The following is an 18,144-nucleotide window of genomic DNA, read 5'->3' as shown; positions in this document are numbered from 1 at the left end:
GCATGCTCAGTGCACCCAGTGTGCCAGTGTCAGTCAAAGCTTGTTGAAACTTTGACAGAAAAGTTTTCCGTACAGGGCTCCATCCTCGATGTCACCCATTTGTGAGGACTACCATCCTGCTTGTCCTGTGAGAAGAACAGCTCCGCATGTGATCCCGCGCCCGAAAAGACAGACTGAGGAGATTCCATTACTTTCCTGTGCGGGAACACACATGCAGCCGCAGAGAGCAAAGCTCTGATCTCTGCTTTGACAAGCTCCACCTTCCGGACCTGATTGACAGATCCCATGACAGCATGGCTAATTCAGCCCTGCTATCGACGGGAAAAATATATCTATATTTTTATACCAAAAGGCTGTATTTCTATACTGATTTTACCTTCAGCTGTCAAAACAAAAGATTCTCTGGTCTGCTGTTGCAAAAATAAAAAACAAATAGCAAAGGAAAGGGGGGTGGTAGCAAGGGTTGTAGGCTGTAGACTACTGGGGAATGTATAACAAAACAAAACAAATTTATGACTCTGTCAGAAAAGGCAGGCTACCCATTTCTAAAATTAATATTATACAAGGTGTTTTTCTCTGGTTTTTCTAATTTGCTTTTTCAAAAGCTGCAGGCTTCAAAAACAGCCTGCTTTGTGATATACATTAAAAAAATAACATCCTAATGTTAGCGCTCAATTAAAAGTTTTGTTATACAACAAACTGAAGAATGTTAGGCATAGAGAGTCAAATTAAAACATTTTGTTATAAAATCCTATATTATTAGATTGTCATGTTTATTGCTTATCAGATAAGATACACATACTTTATAAAGAAAATCCAGAGAGTATAAGGAAGGGATTGCTCAAAAACAACACAGAGATGCTTAGGAAATGAAGAAGGAATTTTTTCATAGTCTAAGATTATTTTTTTCACAAAAACCCTGTTCTTTTATCTTAAAAAAACAAAACCAATGGGCATGTGTGAAGCACTGGGGTGAGATCATTTTTTAAAACATGGCTGCCTCCACATGTTCCACCTCTATAAACAAACATAGCCATTGACTGAGCATGCTCAGGGTGATGTCATGGCCTATGATATCATCCAAAATGGCATCTTGAGTAAAATATGTTTTATATTGATTTTACAGCACATTTGTGGCTGTGATGTTATTTCCTGGCTTCAATATATCAGCCGCCATCTTGGCAGTGTGTCATTTTCTGTTCCCAGGTAGCCACCGCCATCTTGAAAAATGTTATTTCCAGTTCTGTTCTATGTCATCAACAAGAGACAGAAAGGGGGCATGCTCCATTGTGATGTCATCAAAAAAGGACAGAAAGGAGTGTGTTTTGGGCATGGCCATGATGTACGCCCTGTAATGTCATCAAAGGGGCAGGGCTAAGGCAGTACAAGGGAGGAGCTTTGACTGGAAGTGGACTCTGATTGACTGGGAGGGAGGGTCAATGGTCAAGGCTTAACCTGGAAATAAATGCTGATGTCTGAGCTACCTGTCATCATGTCAAAATAAGTTTGACCAGTCTGTACCTATAGACTACTAGCCTCCCATCAGCCTCTACTCCAGTTTAGAATAATGATTTTTTCAAAATATATATATTTTATATTCACTGGCCTTCCTGTGTACCTTTTGCCATGGATTTCTCTTTGGCCTTAAAGGTAAATTGATCACATAGTTAATTCTAAATGAATTATGACATTTATGTTACGATTGGCGGTCAAATAAAGCAAAAACTAGTTTTACAGTGTGGAAATTAGGAGATACAGCTGTAGGAAAGATGCTTTGTAGTTACCTGTCATGTCGGACGATAGGAGTAGGTAATACACATGTAAGAAGCCATCCGAATTCAGCAAGAGCGTGCAGTAAAGGACCATAATCTGTTTTGATTTCACAGCCCTGTATTAGCAAATAGAAGAAAAAAGGATCACTAAGATGTTCTCTCAATCTGTGTCTATGAGAAAAAACGTTTATTGACCCAAGTCCTAAATATACTTTGAATATTTCAACCTTGCACTTCGACATTTAATGTAATCCTTGTGCAGTTTATAAGCAAAATATTTCCTTCCCTAATAAACAAATGGACTTTGTGGTTTTATATTGGTTCTGCTGGGACTATTGCTAGCTAAAACAAAGTCCAAAAACTGATAATTCAGAAGTCAGTAAAAACAGCAAATGATAAAAAGTATAAAATATTCTAAATGCAACAAAAAGTTGATTTTTATAGCTTATGGTATGACCCTCTGTAGAGTTCTAGGTTTTATATGATCATCATTATGTATTAGATATTCATTGTCTCCTTGCAGAAGACCACAAAAAATAATTTAATTCAGATGTACACTTAGATTTGTATTTTTTTGTTGTTATTCAGCAATGGATAAATGACTGGGTAGCAAACGTGACTTCCAATGAGTTATTCTTTGCTATTTCTAGAAACCAAATATATATATTCTTCCTGGAGAAACATTTTGGGTAATCTGATACAGTGAGTATTTTCTGGGCTAATATTACCGAGTCTCATAGCATTTCACTATTTTCCTATGATACGGTATCAGCAAGGTTGTACAATTATTACATACCTTGAATTGTCATGTTTTTATTTATAATTGGGGATGTTTGGGAAAGGATTACCAAGACCTTTAATGATTTAAAGAACCAGAAGTGGACTGCTATATTTCTGTAACATTCTTGTATTCCCAGGGTATATGTATTGCATATTTTCGGCCAATTACTTTGCATTTCAGTTTCCATATACAGAATAGTAAAACAAGCAGGGTAATGGGTGTTCCTTGCCGGTTTTACCATACATAGTACATTGGGCTGTAACATACCCTACCTAGAATTAAGAATCTCTCCCCGCCCCATTGCTAGGAAAGTTATCTTCTTGCTCGGGGGGGGGGGGGGGGGGTTCCCTTCATGCTAGGGAATCCAAATGGGTGGGTGGGAGAGGGAAGTCTTTCAATGGGGAGACTTTCATATTGTGTGTGCAGGTAGTCAGACTGCAAACTATTTGGAGGGGAGGTCTTCACTATGGAGGTAATTTTCATAAGGATTAAAGCAGGCAAAACTGGGGTTTATACATTTAAATTACATTTAAATGCATTTTACCCATGTAAATGGGCTTTAGAAAATTGCTACAATATATGTCATTGAATTGTCAATACGTTTTACCCATGTTAAGTGTACTTAATGTAGGTAAATGGCTTTTGAAAATTGTATTATAGTATGTTAGGTTTACACATGTTATTCCTTTGAAAATTCATCTGAAAGTGCATAAATGGGCTTTTGAAAATTGCTTCTTTTATGCAAGCAACTCCTTTGAAAACTCACTCAACTGGGCTGAATTTTCAAAAGGTTTTAAGCATGTAAATGGGCTTTTGAAAATTGCTATGATATATGATACTTTTATGTGCATAACTCCTTTGACAATGCTAACGTATATGTTTATGTATTCTTTTATACTGCTTTTTCACTTAAAATAAACATCCAACATAATGTACAACAAAAAATGCAAATATAATAATATGAAATTAAAATGAGAAACACAATCTAAATATAAACAATAAATAAAATATATTATCAATCAAAAGAACAAAATAAACTAAACAAATAAAGAAAACTAAATAGCCAGCTCAGCAGAATTACTCAAGCAAAAGTATACAAAGCCAATATGATTAGCTCCCTCAGGTATCTTGAAACAACCAGATTTTTACCTTTTTTCAAAAAGGTAATTAATTTCATGTTTGATGTCTGCCGGTAGCATCTTCAACAGAATAGACACAGCCATAGAGAACACTCTTGCTCTACACTGAACTATTTTAACCATTCTAAAGAAGGGAACACTATGAGTTCCAAATTCAAAGGCACTCTGAAATTATTTGGTTAAATTAATATTTGGGCACTTATCTGGCTAAATTTTAACCACAGGATAACTTTGTGATGTTCCAGAGGTGTTTGGGGGAAAAGTTATACTATCTTATTTATTTATTTATTTATTTACTTAAAGCTTTTTTATACCGACGTTCGTTTGCACATCACATCGGTTTACAAGGAACATGGATAAACGTTGTGAAAGTATAAGAAATAGAAATTACATCTCAAACAATATAAGTAGTGTTACAATTTCAGGGGGGATAAGTTGAAGGAGGGTCTGGGGAGGCTTAGGGTGAGCAGAGCGAGAACAAATTACATTTTTATATAAATAGAGTAAGAACATAGGTGAAACATGAAAGAAACTTTGAACAGGAATTTTATATAAGGATACTATTGTTTGAAGGCTTGACTTAGTGGTGAGGGGAGAGTCAAGAAAAGGCCTGTTTGAATAGCCAGGTTTTCAATTTTTTTTTAAATTTCTGTGTGCTGGGTTCTAGTCTTAAATCAGGAGGCATTGAGTTCCAAGTAGAAGGACCAGCAATTGATAGTGCTTGTTCCCTGATGGAGATGAAGTGTGTTAGTTTAGGTGAGGGTATATGCAAGGTTCTGTTGTTGGCGGATCTGGTGGGAGTTGGCGGATCTGGTGGGAGTTGTTTAGCCAGTGTACGTTTTGATTATGTAGGGTCTTGTGTATTATTGTAAGACTCTTAAAGAGAATTCTGAAGTGGACTGGGAGCCAGTGGAGGTCTTTTAGAATGGGTGTAATATGATCATTTCTTCGTGTGTTTTTGAGAACTCTGGCAGTGGCATTTTGTAACATTTGAAAGGGTTTGAGGATTGATGCAGGGAGACCAAGTAGTAGGGTGTTGCAGTAATCTTTCTTAGAGAAGATTATTGCCTGAAGGATGGTTCGGAAATCATTAAGATGTAGGAGGGGTCTTAATTTTTTTAGAACATGTAGTTTATAGTAGCAGTCTTTCATTGTAGTGTTTTATGAATTTTTTTAGATTCAGTTGGCTGTCTAGGATAACGCCTAGGTCTCTTATCTGATGCGCGATTGGGTGTTTGGGATGATAGGAGTTGATGTCGGTAAGGGTCTTATCATTAAGACTGTGCGATATAATAAGGAGTTCGGTTTAGGAGGGATTCAGGGCTAGATTCAATTGGGTTAGGAGTTGGTTGATAGTGGTGAGATAATTTCCCCAGAGTTGGAGAGATTTTGGAATGGATTCAGTGATAGGGATTAGAATTTGGACGTCATCTGCGTAGATGAAGTGTGAGAGTCCTAGCTCAGATAGGAGTTGGCATAGGGGCAGCATGTAGATATTGAAAAGGGTAGATGATAGTGAGGAACCTTGGGGGTACGCCTCGGGTTAGTTTTACAGGTTCAGATTCTCTAATTCCTATTTTGACCTTGTAATGTCTGTTTTCTAGATAAGATTTGAACCAGTGAAGGGCAGTGCCTGTTATTCCAATTTCAGTGAGTCTGTCTGATGGCTGATGGTGTCGAAGGCTGCTGAGATATCTAGCATTGCTAGAATGTAGGATTGGCTATTATCTATTCCTTTTAGGAGTGTGTCAGTAAGGGATATTAATAGGGTTTCAGTGCTAAAGAATTTGCGGAAACTGAATTGCGATGGGTATAGAATGTTGTGTTTCTCTAAGTGTTCAGTAAGTTGGAGGTTTATTACTTTCTCAAGGAGTTTAGCTAAGAAGGGGAGAATGGATATTGGTCTAAAGTTAGCTGATTCTGAAGGGTTCAAATTGGGTTTCTTTAAGATAGGTTTGACAATGGCTTGTTTTAATGTGACTGGGACATTTCCATGTGTTAGGGATGTGTTGATGATTCCAGATAGGGGTTTGGCTAGGATGTTTGGAACAGATTTTAGGGATTTTATAGGGATAGCATCGGCTGGGTGTGATGTTGGTTTTATTTTTTTTTTTATGAATGATTCGATTTCTACGGAGGAGGTGGTCTCGAATGTGTCAAGGATAGAGTTTGGGTTTTTTGGAAGGACGATTTTGTTAGTGTTGGATGAGGGAAAATTCATCATTAGTTTAGTGATTTTGTCATTGAAGAAGTGGGCAAGGTCGTCGCATTTGGTTTTGGAGACCTTATCAGATATTAGGGGGGGGAGATGTCTTAGTTAGATTGGCCACATAAGAGAAGAGGGCTTTGGCGTTGTATTGGAAGTTGTGAATTTCCTTAGAGTAGAAATCACGTTTGGTTTTAAGGATAGTGGTTCTGTAATTGTGTAGAGTGGTTTTGTATGTGGTCAGTAGGGTGAGAGAAGGGTCTTTTCGCCATTTTTTTTCTATGTTTCTTAGGGCGCGTTTTAGCATTTTTAATTCGGGAGAGTACCATTTTTTTTGTTATTATGGGACGGGTTTAATTCTTTGGTTGTTAGTGGGCAGAGTTTGTTGGCTATGTTGTTTGTAATGTTATTCCATGTGGAGAGGGCAGATTCTTGTTTGTGAGGTCTAGTTTGTTTAGGGCGTCTGTAAGGGATTCTATTAAGTCATCTTTGTTGCAGGTTTTTCTGAATTGGATTGTGGAGTAGATATTTAGATGCAAAATGAACGTTTTGTTTATGGAGAGATTTGTTTTTATCATTGTATGATCAGACCATGGGACAGTAGTACAGGAGGGTGTTTCAGAGTTGTGTATGTGTGAGTTAATGAAAATTAAGTCTAGGGAGTGACCTGCTTTGTGTGTGGGGCAGTTTATGATTTGTTTAAAACCCATGGCATTAAGGGAGGATAGGAAGGCTTCACAGTTGGGAGTCAAAGGAAAAGAGTCTACGTGTAGATTGAAATCGCCAAGGATAATGGCTGGGATGACCATGTCTATGTTTTCCGTAATAAATTCAATGAGGGGGGAGGCATTGCTTTTGAGGAGACCTGGGGGTTGTATACCAGACAGACTTGAAGTTGAGTGGATTTGAAAAAACCTATTTCAAATCTGGGTGCGGTGCGAATGGTCTGGGGAGTAAGTCAGATCTTTCTTGGCTGCTAGCAGTAGTCCCCCTCCTCTTTTGTTGTTCCTTGGTATGGAAATGATGTCGTAGAGGTGAGTAGGTAGTTGGTTTATGAGAACTATGTCAGTCTGTTTGAACCATGTTACTGTGATGGCGCATATGTCTGGTTTGTAGTCCAGAAGGATGTTGTTTAGGATAAGGGTCTTTTTGACTAATGATTGGGAGTTAAAAAGTATAAGAGAGAAGGCTGTGAGGCCAAGTAACTGGGTCAGGGGGGATATCATGATTGGTATTAATGATCTTGGGTGAATGGTAGGATCCCTTATAAGGGATTTTCTGTAGTTGTGTGCTAGGTTTTTGATCTTTGGTATAGGATGTGCTTCCATGTTTGTTAGGGGATCGGGGTCGTTGTAAGTGGGGAGTATTAGGAAGCGGGTCTTGTGGTCTGGTGTGTTTGTAGTAGGAGAACTGGTGGTGGCGGGATATGGCGGGAGTTAGCAGTCTGGTCTGCTTGGGGGGAAATCAGGGGTTGCAGGCTGAAGAGCGGTGGCTGGAAATGTGATTAGGAAGTATCTGAGGAAGGAGAGTTGAAAATGTTACTTACAGATTGTAGTCACAGGGTTGATGGTGGAAGCTGAGGTAAGGAGGGGAGATAGAGTTCAGAATCCTGTTATGGAATGGTAAGGTTAGGTGTGATAGGTGCAGCTCAAAGGGGGCAGCACAAAGGGGCGCACCTTTGTTTGTGTTCTTTTGGCGCGTGCCCCCAGGCGCCGCCGATGACGTCGTCAGGGGGCGGAACTCAGGGCCGAGTAGTGGAACGGCGATTGGAGGAGCTCCGGAAGGCCATCGAGGGAAATGTGGGCAGGCTCCCTGACCCCGATGGGTCAGCGCCGATCGCGCAGGGCCATCTGTTCTGGTGCCAGAGTTAGCCGGATAATTTATCTGATAAGTTTGGTTGCATCAAAGAGCTGTCTTAAATTTAGCCAGATAACTTTATCAGGCTAACTTTAAGTCAGCTCCTTGATGCAACCAGACTTAACCAGATAAGTTATCTTGCTAACTCTGTGTGTAGGGGGATAAGTTTGGGCAAACTGGATGTTTCAGTGGGGAAGACATCATACTGAGGGAATGGCTGGGGGGACTTTACTCTGTGGGTGTCTGGGTTGATGGGTGAGGCTGATCCTTGGGCTCAAAGGCTCTTGACATGCAGAGATCCTCCTAAAACCCTATTAATGCACAGTAACACAGTCCACTTCTTAGGGGGAAGTTAATAACATTTCTTGCACTTCAGCATTAACTTGCGTTAAAAAGTTAAGGCTATTAATGGGCATGTTAGGGTTTTATTCCTGCAGTTTTCTGAAGGTAACAACCTCTAACATTCTTTTGCAAAAGTTGCTCGCTTTCAACTACCTGCCTCTGCCCTATACAGCTCTTCAAAGAAACCCCAATATGTAATTTATATCGGAAAGCTGATGTTGCACTTTTCCCCTTTTGTCCCGGGTCCCACTGATTTGAGTTTTAGCTAATCTTTTCCATATAGGACGGGCAAGTAATGCTCCCATCTTGTCCCCATGCTCATAAAAGCATTGTTTAGTGTACTTAAAAGCCTTCTGTATCCTTTCCACCTGTAACATTTACAATTGCTACCTAACAGCCAAAAGTTTTTGTTATACCCTAGAAGAGCAGTTAACCTTATGCTGGTCCTCCAAAATTTTTATCCTGCATTTAAGAGAGTGCTCTTTTAGCAATCTCTATTTATTGAGATGGCTTGCAAAGCCAATAATATGGCTTCTGAGAACTGTCTTAGGAGTTTTTCAGAGAGTAACAGGAGACTGTGTAGCATCTGCGTGTATATCCTTAAAGTCCTTAATGACTTTAACAACCATAATGCAACAGTTCTCATTGCCTAACTGTGATGTATTAAATTTCCAAGATCTATCATTACCTATATTCATAGAATATTAAAGAATGATAAATGGTAAGAGCACTGGACAGTGATCTGAAATTTGGCAAGTCAGTATATTCATGGTACCAAATAAACCCCTGAGCTCAACCTTAATGTCTGGCATGCCAATGCAACAGACATTAAGAGAGACAACATTGAGAGATTTACTGATCCCTAGCATGCAGTGTTAGTGCTCTACCCATTATCTTGTAGTGCTGTATCTCTACTTTTAAAATATTAACTAACAGTGTCACACCAGGTCACATCCAACACCCTTAACCTCACCCAACCTACTCCCCTAACATATTCCCCAAAACTGTGCAGCATCCTAGAGACAGTGGAGGACCTCCAAAACTTCATCATCACAATTCCCCTGTCACCAATGCTGCAGACTTGAAACAAACTTGAACTCAACCAGCACCGATACACAGGGTGGAGGAACCTCTGGAGCCAAGTCTCCTCAGCACATTATTCACCCAAACACTTGAATGGCCCCAATACAAAAACCCTGAAAGCTCTGCCCTCCCCTTTCTTGAATATCTTAACTCCCACATTACCCTTAATCCTTCCCCTCCCCCTCCCATGTCATCGCAATTCACCACTGATATCGAAGCTGTCCCAGCCTGAAAAGAAAATAGTCCTGCTGCCACATGTTCTTGCACTAATCCACCTCCTTCTGTTTTCTGAGTATACTTCTATAGTTGAACTGCCTGTGTTCTTTAAACTTCCCAGCAGAGTGACATAACACGTGAGCAATTGTCACTGCCAATCACATTCCCGCAAACTTCAGCTTGCTCTCTTCAGCATTTGGCGGGTGCTATTAGCCATTGGTCCTGGTGTTTACAACATATCCGTTCACACATGCAAACAAAGACGACTAATAATAGTATAGCTCGACAAAATCCTCCCCTCCTCTCCCCATCATTTCCTCCCCAATTAAGCCCAGCAGTAGGAGTGAAACGAACTGAAAATAAAAAGAACTCCCCCTTGTTCCCCTCCCTGCTCCCTTGCCCTCTTAACTTAAACAGTGTACGCCATACCAGCTCTCCCCAAATTTAACCTGAAAATAGTATCCAAGCATATAAAGGATATGGAAGGCCAGCATGTCAAATCAAGCAAGGCTGGCTATAACTGGCTCTTTCTCTTTAATTTGCTGCAGGAATGCAATGACTGGTTTTGCATCTTTAAAAAATGTGGGCTGGCCTTTATGTTCCACTCGCAGTAGTGCTGGATAGAGCATGGTACAGGGAAGGCCTAGACTGAGCTGATCCTTTTTCACCAGGATGAAACTTTGCTTCCACTTTTGAAAAAAGTATACCTTATGCTCCTGAAACAATACCTCCTGTTTCTGCCAACTTGCCTCAATAACACAGGCCTTGTCCTGATAGTGATGAAGCCAAAGAATTATCACTCTTGGGTGTTCACCTTCTGTAGAAGCAGGAGCCAAAGCTCGGTATGCTCTATCAATTTTGAACACATCATTTTTGCATTCCATATTGAGCACCTCCAGCATCCAGTTCGCCAGGAATCCTGCCCGGTCTCTCCCCTCCACCTTTTCTGGCTGCCCTACAATCTGTAGATTGTTACGCCATTCCCTATTTTCCAGATCGTCTAGCTTTTCCTCTATTCGTTTATGGGCACATTCTCCGAAATCAGCACACTTAATGCTCTTTCTCTTACTGTGTTTATCTATTGCTGGTCCACAACTATGGAACTCCCTACCACAAAACCTAAGACTTGAAGCAAACACTAGAACCTTCAAGAAAGGAATCAAAATCTGGTTATTTCAAGAAGCTTTTCCTTAACTATAATCCCTTAATTTCCTGCTTAAAAATGTCTTAGTTGTCTTATTTTTATATGCTCTTCTTTAAGTTTTAAATTTTGTTCTTATATAGTTTAAAATATTTTATCTTTTACAGATATTATGTTCCTATTTAGTTTATATATTCTTATTTAATCTAAACGTTTTATTAAGTATTTTATGTATTTCATTTCTATGACTTGTATTTGGAATTTCAAATGTATTTAATTGTGCATTTGATAAAACGTTGTAAACTGATGTGGTTTGTTACGAACGTCGGTATAGAAAAACGAATAAATAAATAAATAAAACATCCAAGCACCTAACTATCGAGGTAAAGCAAAATTGCTTACCTGTAATAGGTATTATCCCAGGACAGCAGGATGTAGTCCTCACATATAGGTGACGTCACTGGACGGAGCCCTATCACGGAAAACCTTCTGTCAAAGTTTCTAGAAACGTTTGACTGGCACACGGAGCCCACTGAGCATGCCATGATCCCTCAAGCTACAGGGGTCTCCCTTCAGTCTCATTTGTAGCAATAAGCGTTAGCAAAAATAAAATAATAAAAAGTTTCGGACCCAACTCCACGGGGTGGCGGGTGGGTTTCGTGAGGACTACATCCTGCTGACCTGGGATAAAGCAGAGTTGCTTACCTGTAACAGGTGTTCTCACAGGACAGCAAGATGGTAGTCCTCACATATGGGTGACATCATCAGGATGGAGCCCAATCACGGAACACTTTTGTCAAAGTTTCTAGAACTTTGACTGGTACCTACTGGGCATGCCCAGCAATGCACTGACCCTGCATCCAGCAGGGGTCCCCCTTCAGTCTCGTGTTATATTAGAAGTACGTGCGAAAAATAAAATAAGAAAACGTAGACGAACCCAACTGCGCGGGGTGGCGGGTGGGTTTCGTGAGGACTAACATCTTGCTGTACTGTGAGAACACCTGTTACAGGTAAGCAACTCTACTTTCTCACAGGACAAGCAGGATGGTAGCCCTCACATATGGGTGAGTACCAAGCTGAGGATGCCCAAGAAAAGCACCAAATGCACCCAAAGACTTGCAACAGGCCCAACAACAGGGGTGGAATTTGGTTAAGAGGGCATCCTGAACCCTGAACAGTTGGCGGAAGGATGTTGGGAAGTTAAGCTGAAAACAGGTTGTGTAGAATAGACTGGTCAAAGATGGAATCCTGTCTGCCAGCCTTATTTAAGCAATAATAGGCTGTGAAAGTATGGCGAGAACTCCAGGTAGCAGACTTACAAATATCAGCAGGCGGCACCGAACGGAGGTGCGCTACTGATGTCAACATGGCCCTGACCGAGTATGCTTTTACATGGTCTTGTAGCAGAATGCCTGCTTGCTGGTAGCAAACAGAAATGCATTCCGCCAACCAGGAGGAGAGGGTCTGCTTTCCCACAGGATTTCCCAATTTGATGGTATCAAAAGAAACAAACAATTGGGTGGATTTCCTGTGGGTCGACGTGCGGTCCAGATAAAAAGCTAGAGAACGTTTGCAGTCCAAGGAATGCAGAGCCTGTTCTCCTGGTTTCGAATGGGGCCTGGGAAAAAAAGGTAGGTAGGATAATAGATTGGTTAATATGAAATTCCGACACTACCTTTGGCAAAAACTTAGGGTGAGTGCGGAGCACTACCCTGTCATGCAGAGTTTTAGTTTAAGGTGGGTAGGTAACTAATGCCTGTAATTCACTATATCTGCGAGCAGACGTGATCGCAAGAAGAAAAACTACCTTCCAGGTGAGATAGCAGAGATCACAGGAGTGGAGAGGCTCAAACGGAGGTTTCATGAGCCGTCCCAAAACCACATTAAGGTCCCAAGGAGGGGCAGGAGGGTGCAGTGGAGGTTTTAAATGGAGCAAGCTTCTCATGAAACGTGATATTAAGGGTTGCGTGGAAATGGAAACATTACTTATACACTTATGGTACGCAGACACTGCACTAACATGCACCCTGATAGAGGACATTTTTAGGTCTAACTCTGACAGGTGCCAGAGATAGTATAGGAACCTCGCGGTGGAACTAGTGAAGGGGTCTATGGACATGGAAGTGCACCAGACCGTAAAACCTCTTCCATTTAGAGCGATAAGACCTCGTTGAAGACATTCGTGAAGCCACCAGAACTCGGGATACCGACTCTGAAAGGTTAAAAGGTTGGAGTATTAACTTTCAACATCCAGGCTGTCAGAGACAGAGCTTGGAGGTTGGGGTGTCTCAGATACCCTTCGTTCTGAGTGATTAGAAGGGGATCCTTCCCCAGGGAATATGTCGGCGTACTGATAGGTCCTGGAGGATTGGAAACCACACCTGGCGTGGCCAGTGGGGAGCTATCAGCATCATTAATCCCTTGTCCTGCTGGAGCTTCACGAGAGTCTTTGAAATGAGAGGAAGTGGAGGGTACGCATAAAGGAGACCGCTGGCCCAGGAGAGGGCGAAGGCATCTCTTGGTTGCGAGTGGTGACTGCGAATGAGAGAGCAGAAGTTGTCTACTTTGTGGTTGTGGACCGACGCAAAGAGGTCTATGCGAGGGTAACCCCAATGTTGAAATATCATGTTTGCTACTGTGGGGTTGAGAGATCAGTCGTGCGGATGGAAAGTGCGACTCAGCTTGTCTGCCAACACATTGTCCACTCCCGGCAAGTAGGTTGCTTTGAGGGACATCGAGCGGGAAAGGGCCCATGCCTATATCTGTGCAGCTTCCTGACACAGGAGGTAGGAGCCCGTTCCCCCTTGTTTATTGATGTACCACATCGCAGCCTAATTGTCAGTTTGAATCAGGATAGCTTTGTTTGATAGGCAATCCTGAAAAGCCTTGATGGCATATCTGATCGCCCGTAGCTCCAGGAGATTTATCTGGTGTTTGGCTTCCTCTGGAGACCAGGTTCCCTGAGTCTGCAGGTTGCCTACATGTGCACCCCACCCGAGGTTGGATGCGTCTGTTGTTAAGGTAATTTGAGGATCTGGAGCCTGAAATGGAAGGCCTTGAATGAGATTGGAGTGGTGCATCCACCAGGCTAGTGACAGATGGAGCTGTTTGGTAACCTGGACAATGCTGGACATTGGCTGACAAGCTTGAATCCACTGGCATTTTAAGGTCCACTGCATTACTCTCATGGCGAGGTAAGCCATCGGAGTGACATGCACCGAGGACGCCATGTGACCCAGCAGTATGAGAAAGTGACGAGCAGTTGAAGATACTCGAGTCTGCAGTTGATGAGCCAGAGATTTTATAGCGAAAGCGTGATCCTGGAGGAAGAAGGCTTTCGCCTGTACAGTGTTTAGGTCAGCCCCTATAAAGGATATGGTTTGGGATGGAACTATCTTGGATTTGGGATAGTTGATTAGAAACCCTATGGAAATCAGGGTGTTGATAGTGAGACGCAGGGAAGTTAGTACGCCCTGCTGAGTCGGAGCCCTTATCAACCAATCGTCGAGATAAGGGTAGACATGGACACCTGATACCTGAGGAAGGCTGCGACCATTACCAGGCACTTGGTGAATACTCGTGGAGCGGACGCCAGGCCAAATGGTAATACACGGTTCTGGAAATGACGGTGGCCGTCCAGGAATCGATGAGATGGAGTAATTGAGATGTGTGTGTAAGCGTCTTGGAGATCTAGAGAGCATAGCCAATCTCCTCTTTGTAGAAGAAAAAGTAGAGAGCCCAAGGTTACCATTTTGAATTTTTCTCTCTGCAAAAATTTGTTTAGGGCGCGGAGGTCCAGTATCAGGCGTACGCCACCTGACTTTTTTGGTATTAGAAAATACCGGGAACAAAACCCTTGCCCCTGCTGGGAGAGGGACACTGGTTCTATTGCTCGGGACTTGAGGAGGAATGAGACCTCCTGTTCGAGCGACCTATTACAAATAATTTGTAAACTATCATTAAAATGTAATGCTGATATATAAAACGGTCTCCAGAGGTGATCCGGGAAACAGTAGACCATTAAGCCTGAATTCAGTGCTGGGAAAAATTGTAGAAACTATTATAAAGAATAAAATCACAGAACATATAGATAAACATGATTTAATGGGACACAGTCAGCATGGATTTACCCAAGTGAAGTCTTGCCTCACAAATCTGCTACATTTCTGGAATGGGTGAATAAGCATGTGGATAAAGGTGAACTGGTAGATGTGGTATATTTGGATTTTCAGAAGGTGTTTGACAAAGTCCTTCTTGAGAGGCTTCCAAGAAAACTAAAAAGTCATGGGATAGGAGGGGATGTCCTTTTGTGAATTGCAAGCTGGTTAAAAGACAGAAAACAGGGAGTCACGTGACGCTGTGCAAGGGAGTGGATGTAGTCTGCCCTTGCTGGTGCCCCGCTGAGCCATCCAGCCCCATCTGTGACTTTTAAAACTTTTTTTCCGGGGACACAAGTTTGCAGGATCACTGCTGTATTGAGCAGGGAGCAATTTTTAGCAGCGATGTCTACCCGAACCGCAAGAAAGGAGAAAGAGAGAGATAAAGAGAGATTGCGGCTTACGGACCCGCAATCCAAGGATGAAGGCGGGACGGCTGAATTGCTAATGCCAGCGACCTGGGCAGAATTGAGAACTGTGGTAGTGGAGGCGTTGGAGCCGGAATTCAAAAAGCTTTCGCATCAACTTTCGGACTTAACTTCCTCCATAGCTGGATATGAGGCCCGATTCACCGAAATTGAGCAGCGTGTGTTGGGGGCTGAAGATGGCCTCCAAACCATGAGGGCCGAAGTTGCTAAACTACAAGCGGCAATAGTGCAACATACCGACCGTTTAGAAGACTTGGAGAATCGATCTCGCCGGTCGAATCTCCGTTTCGTCGGGCTGCCGGAGTCTTTGGAGGACCGGGAGATGCTGCGGCGTTTGGAATTATGGCTGACGCAGGAACTTGGTCTGGCAGGGGCGCGAGGCCTGCTGCGCATCGAGCGGGCTCACAGGCTAGGCCAACGCAGAGAGCAGAATGATCGTCCACGTGTTACGATTGCCAAAATTCTAAATTTCGCTCACAAAGAAGCTATCCTGCAGGCGGTTCGGGGGGGGGGGGGGGGGAATCTCTCACATTTGAAGGCAAGAAAATCCTTGTCTTCCAGGATTTTTCGGCGGCTCTATCAGCTAAACGGTGCGCACTTTCCCCATTCTGCGCTCAGCTGCACAACCTGGGCCAGCGTGCGGTCCTCATCTATCCTGCTAAAGTTCGTGTTTCAACCCCGGACGGACCAAGCTGGTTCTCAGAGGCCGGAGAGCTCCGCGACTATATTGCAACGCAGGATCGGCATGCCACCCACAGCTGAAATTCTCTCGATCTTGGGAAGGTGGGCGAAGGATAATTGGCTTCTTTGGTTTGCGGAGCTGGACTGCTTCTGCATGTGATGAGTTTTGACCCTGCGAGCATATGAACTATGCAGAACAATACCCCTTAGAGGACTACTGTCAGTGGGGCCCTAATGTTGAATTCTGTTTTACATTGTTTGCAACCCCCGTAGTTTTGCTGGGTTTTCCGGGTTGCTATACAGTGCATGGTTAGTATGGTTTGAAAGTTTATTAACAGTTGTTGCTTTGTCGGCTGCATGTGCGCGATATGTGAGCTAACGATTCTAATGATGTAATACAATAGCGTTAAAAAAAAAAGTTTGGGTACATGTGCATCCATATTTTTTCTAACCTTACGACCCATAAACTAGACGGTGCATCTGACAACCCAGCTTCAGAACCAAGCGTTAGTTAAAGGCTGGGGGGGTGAACTGAGGCCGCAGATGCAGTGATAATTTTGTTTCCCTGCTGTTTTGGGTAAAGTTTAATGTGTCTTATGCTATCCATCAGGATTTTCGCCCCGGCGCCTTAGCTTGGGGACTACACGGAAGGGCTGGATGGGGGAGGGGGGGGGCCTTAGTGTCCTTGGTGACTCGCTAGGAAGGGGTAACATGACGGGATTAAGGGTATGGGGGTTAGGGGTCAGGTTTGGGAGGGAGCGAGGGGAGGGGGGAGAGGGGTCGAGAGTAGGACTGAAGGGAAGGTTGTGCTATCGCAGTGGGAATAGGGGGGGGGCAGGATAGGGGGTATGGGGTAGAGGGGAGGAGTACAGGGCTACTTTGTGGTACTGTTTCTGATCTACGGGTTGAGGAGGGTCAGTGGATAGGGGGGTGGTCCATGCTGGGACGGCCATTTCCCTTCTTAACAAAGCAATATATTATTCAGTCCATTCTAGATACAGATATGGATGGTTAATCGGAACATGGTCTTGCTGTCCTGGAACGTTTGTGGTGTTAACTCGCCAATAAAACGGGCCAAGATCTTACAGGCCCTAAAGCGGAAGTCCGCAGATGTGGCCTTCCTCCAAGAAACACATCTGACAGATGCAGAGCATGTCAAGCTGCGCCAAAGCTGGGTGGGGGCAGTACACTTTGCATCGGCCGGCTCTAAGTCGGCGGGGGTGGCCATCCTAATTCGCAAAAATCTCCAATTTACAGTTGAGAATGAAATTAAAGACCCCAATGGCCGGTATCTGATTCTAAAAGTGGAACTCAATCACATCCCCATGGTGTTTTGTTGTGTTTATGCTCCCAACACCCATCAGTCTCAGTTCTATCAGAATTTACAGCACGTACTACTCCCTTACATTGATCGGGCCTTGGTGGTGGGAGGTGACTTTAACGCATTAAGAGATCCCGTATGGGATAGGATATCGAGTATCCCTGCCCTGGGAACGCCCAGTAAAGGGCGCCGCGTACTAGAAAATACTTTACATTTAATTGACTCTTGGAGAACCCTTCATCCATTTGAGAAAGATTTTACACATGTAGCTAGGGCGCATGCGACCCAATCACACATAGACTATTTTCTGGTCAGCGCACATTTCTTTTCTAAAGTAGCAGGGGCAGGCATTGGAGACGTGGTCCTCTCAGACCATGCTCCTATCTGCTTGGAATTAGTAACAGCGAGCACGGCCCCCCTTACACAGACATGGAGATATCCCTACTTTTTAGCAGAGGATAGTACATTTCAAGCCTATTTGAGGGAGAGATGGGAGGATTATGCTAAATTGAATGCACAACACAGTGTTGATCCCATTTTGTTCTGGTAGACAGCCAAGGCAGTGCTACGCGGAGATAAAATCTCCTACCTGGCTTATCGGAGGAAATCGTTAGATAAAAGGCTTCTGTCCCTGAGTGCGCAGCTCCAGAAAGCTAAACTTAGTCTAGTACGGCAACCATCACCGCAGCATAAAAAGTCTTTTGTGGTCTTGCAGACAGCAGTAAATTCTCTTCTCCATCAAAGGGCAAAGAAAAGTGTGCTTTATTACCAATTTCAGCTTTACAAATTTGGGAACAAACCGGGGAAAATGATGGCTAATTTGGTGAAGTCAGCAAGGAGCTCCCGCTACATTCCAGCTCTAAAGTCAAAGGGAGGCTTAGTAGTCAATTCTACCTCTGGAATATTAGCCGCCTTTCATAAATATTACTCCTCGCTGTATCAGTCGGAGGGCTGGAACTCTGACGCCTGGGAAGTTTTTTTGGAGCGCTTAGCCCTTCCCTCTATAACAGTAGAACAGCA

General features: G+C 43.0%; 1 protein-coding gene across 2 annotated transcripts in view; it reads right to left on the bottom strand.

Moving 5' to 3' along the window:
* The window catches only part of RFTN2 (raftlin family member 2), a 527,077-nt gene that overhangs the window by 258,093 nt on the left and 250,840 nt on the right, over positions 1 to 18,144 (bottom strand). For both annotated transcript variants that reach the window (XM_029606043.1, XM_029606044.1), the window contains one exon: positions 1,785 to 1,888. In XM_029606043.1, coding sequence (XP_029461903.1) covers positions 1,785 to 1,888 — 104 coding nt within the window. The remainder of the gene's footprint in view (positions 1 to 1,784; positions 1,889 to 18,144) is intronic.

This window comes from Rhinatrema bivittatum, chromosome 6, assembly GCF_901001135.1.
Source record: "Rhinatrema bivittatum chromosome 6, aRhiBiv1.1, whole genome shotgun sequence".
Lineage (NCBI taxonomy): Eukaryota > Metazoa > Chordata > Amphibia > Gymnophiona > Rhinatrematidae > Rhinatrema > Rhinatrema bivittatum.
The sequence above is the reverse complement of the archived record's forward strand: the minus strand, read 5'-3'. Positions and strand labels throughout refer to the sequence as shown.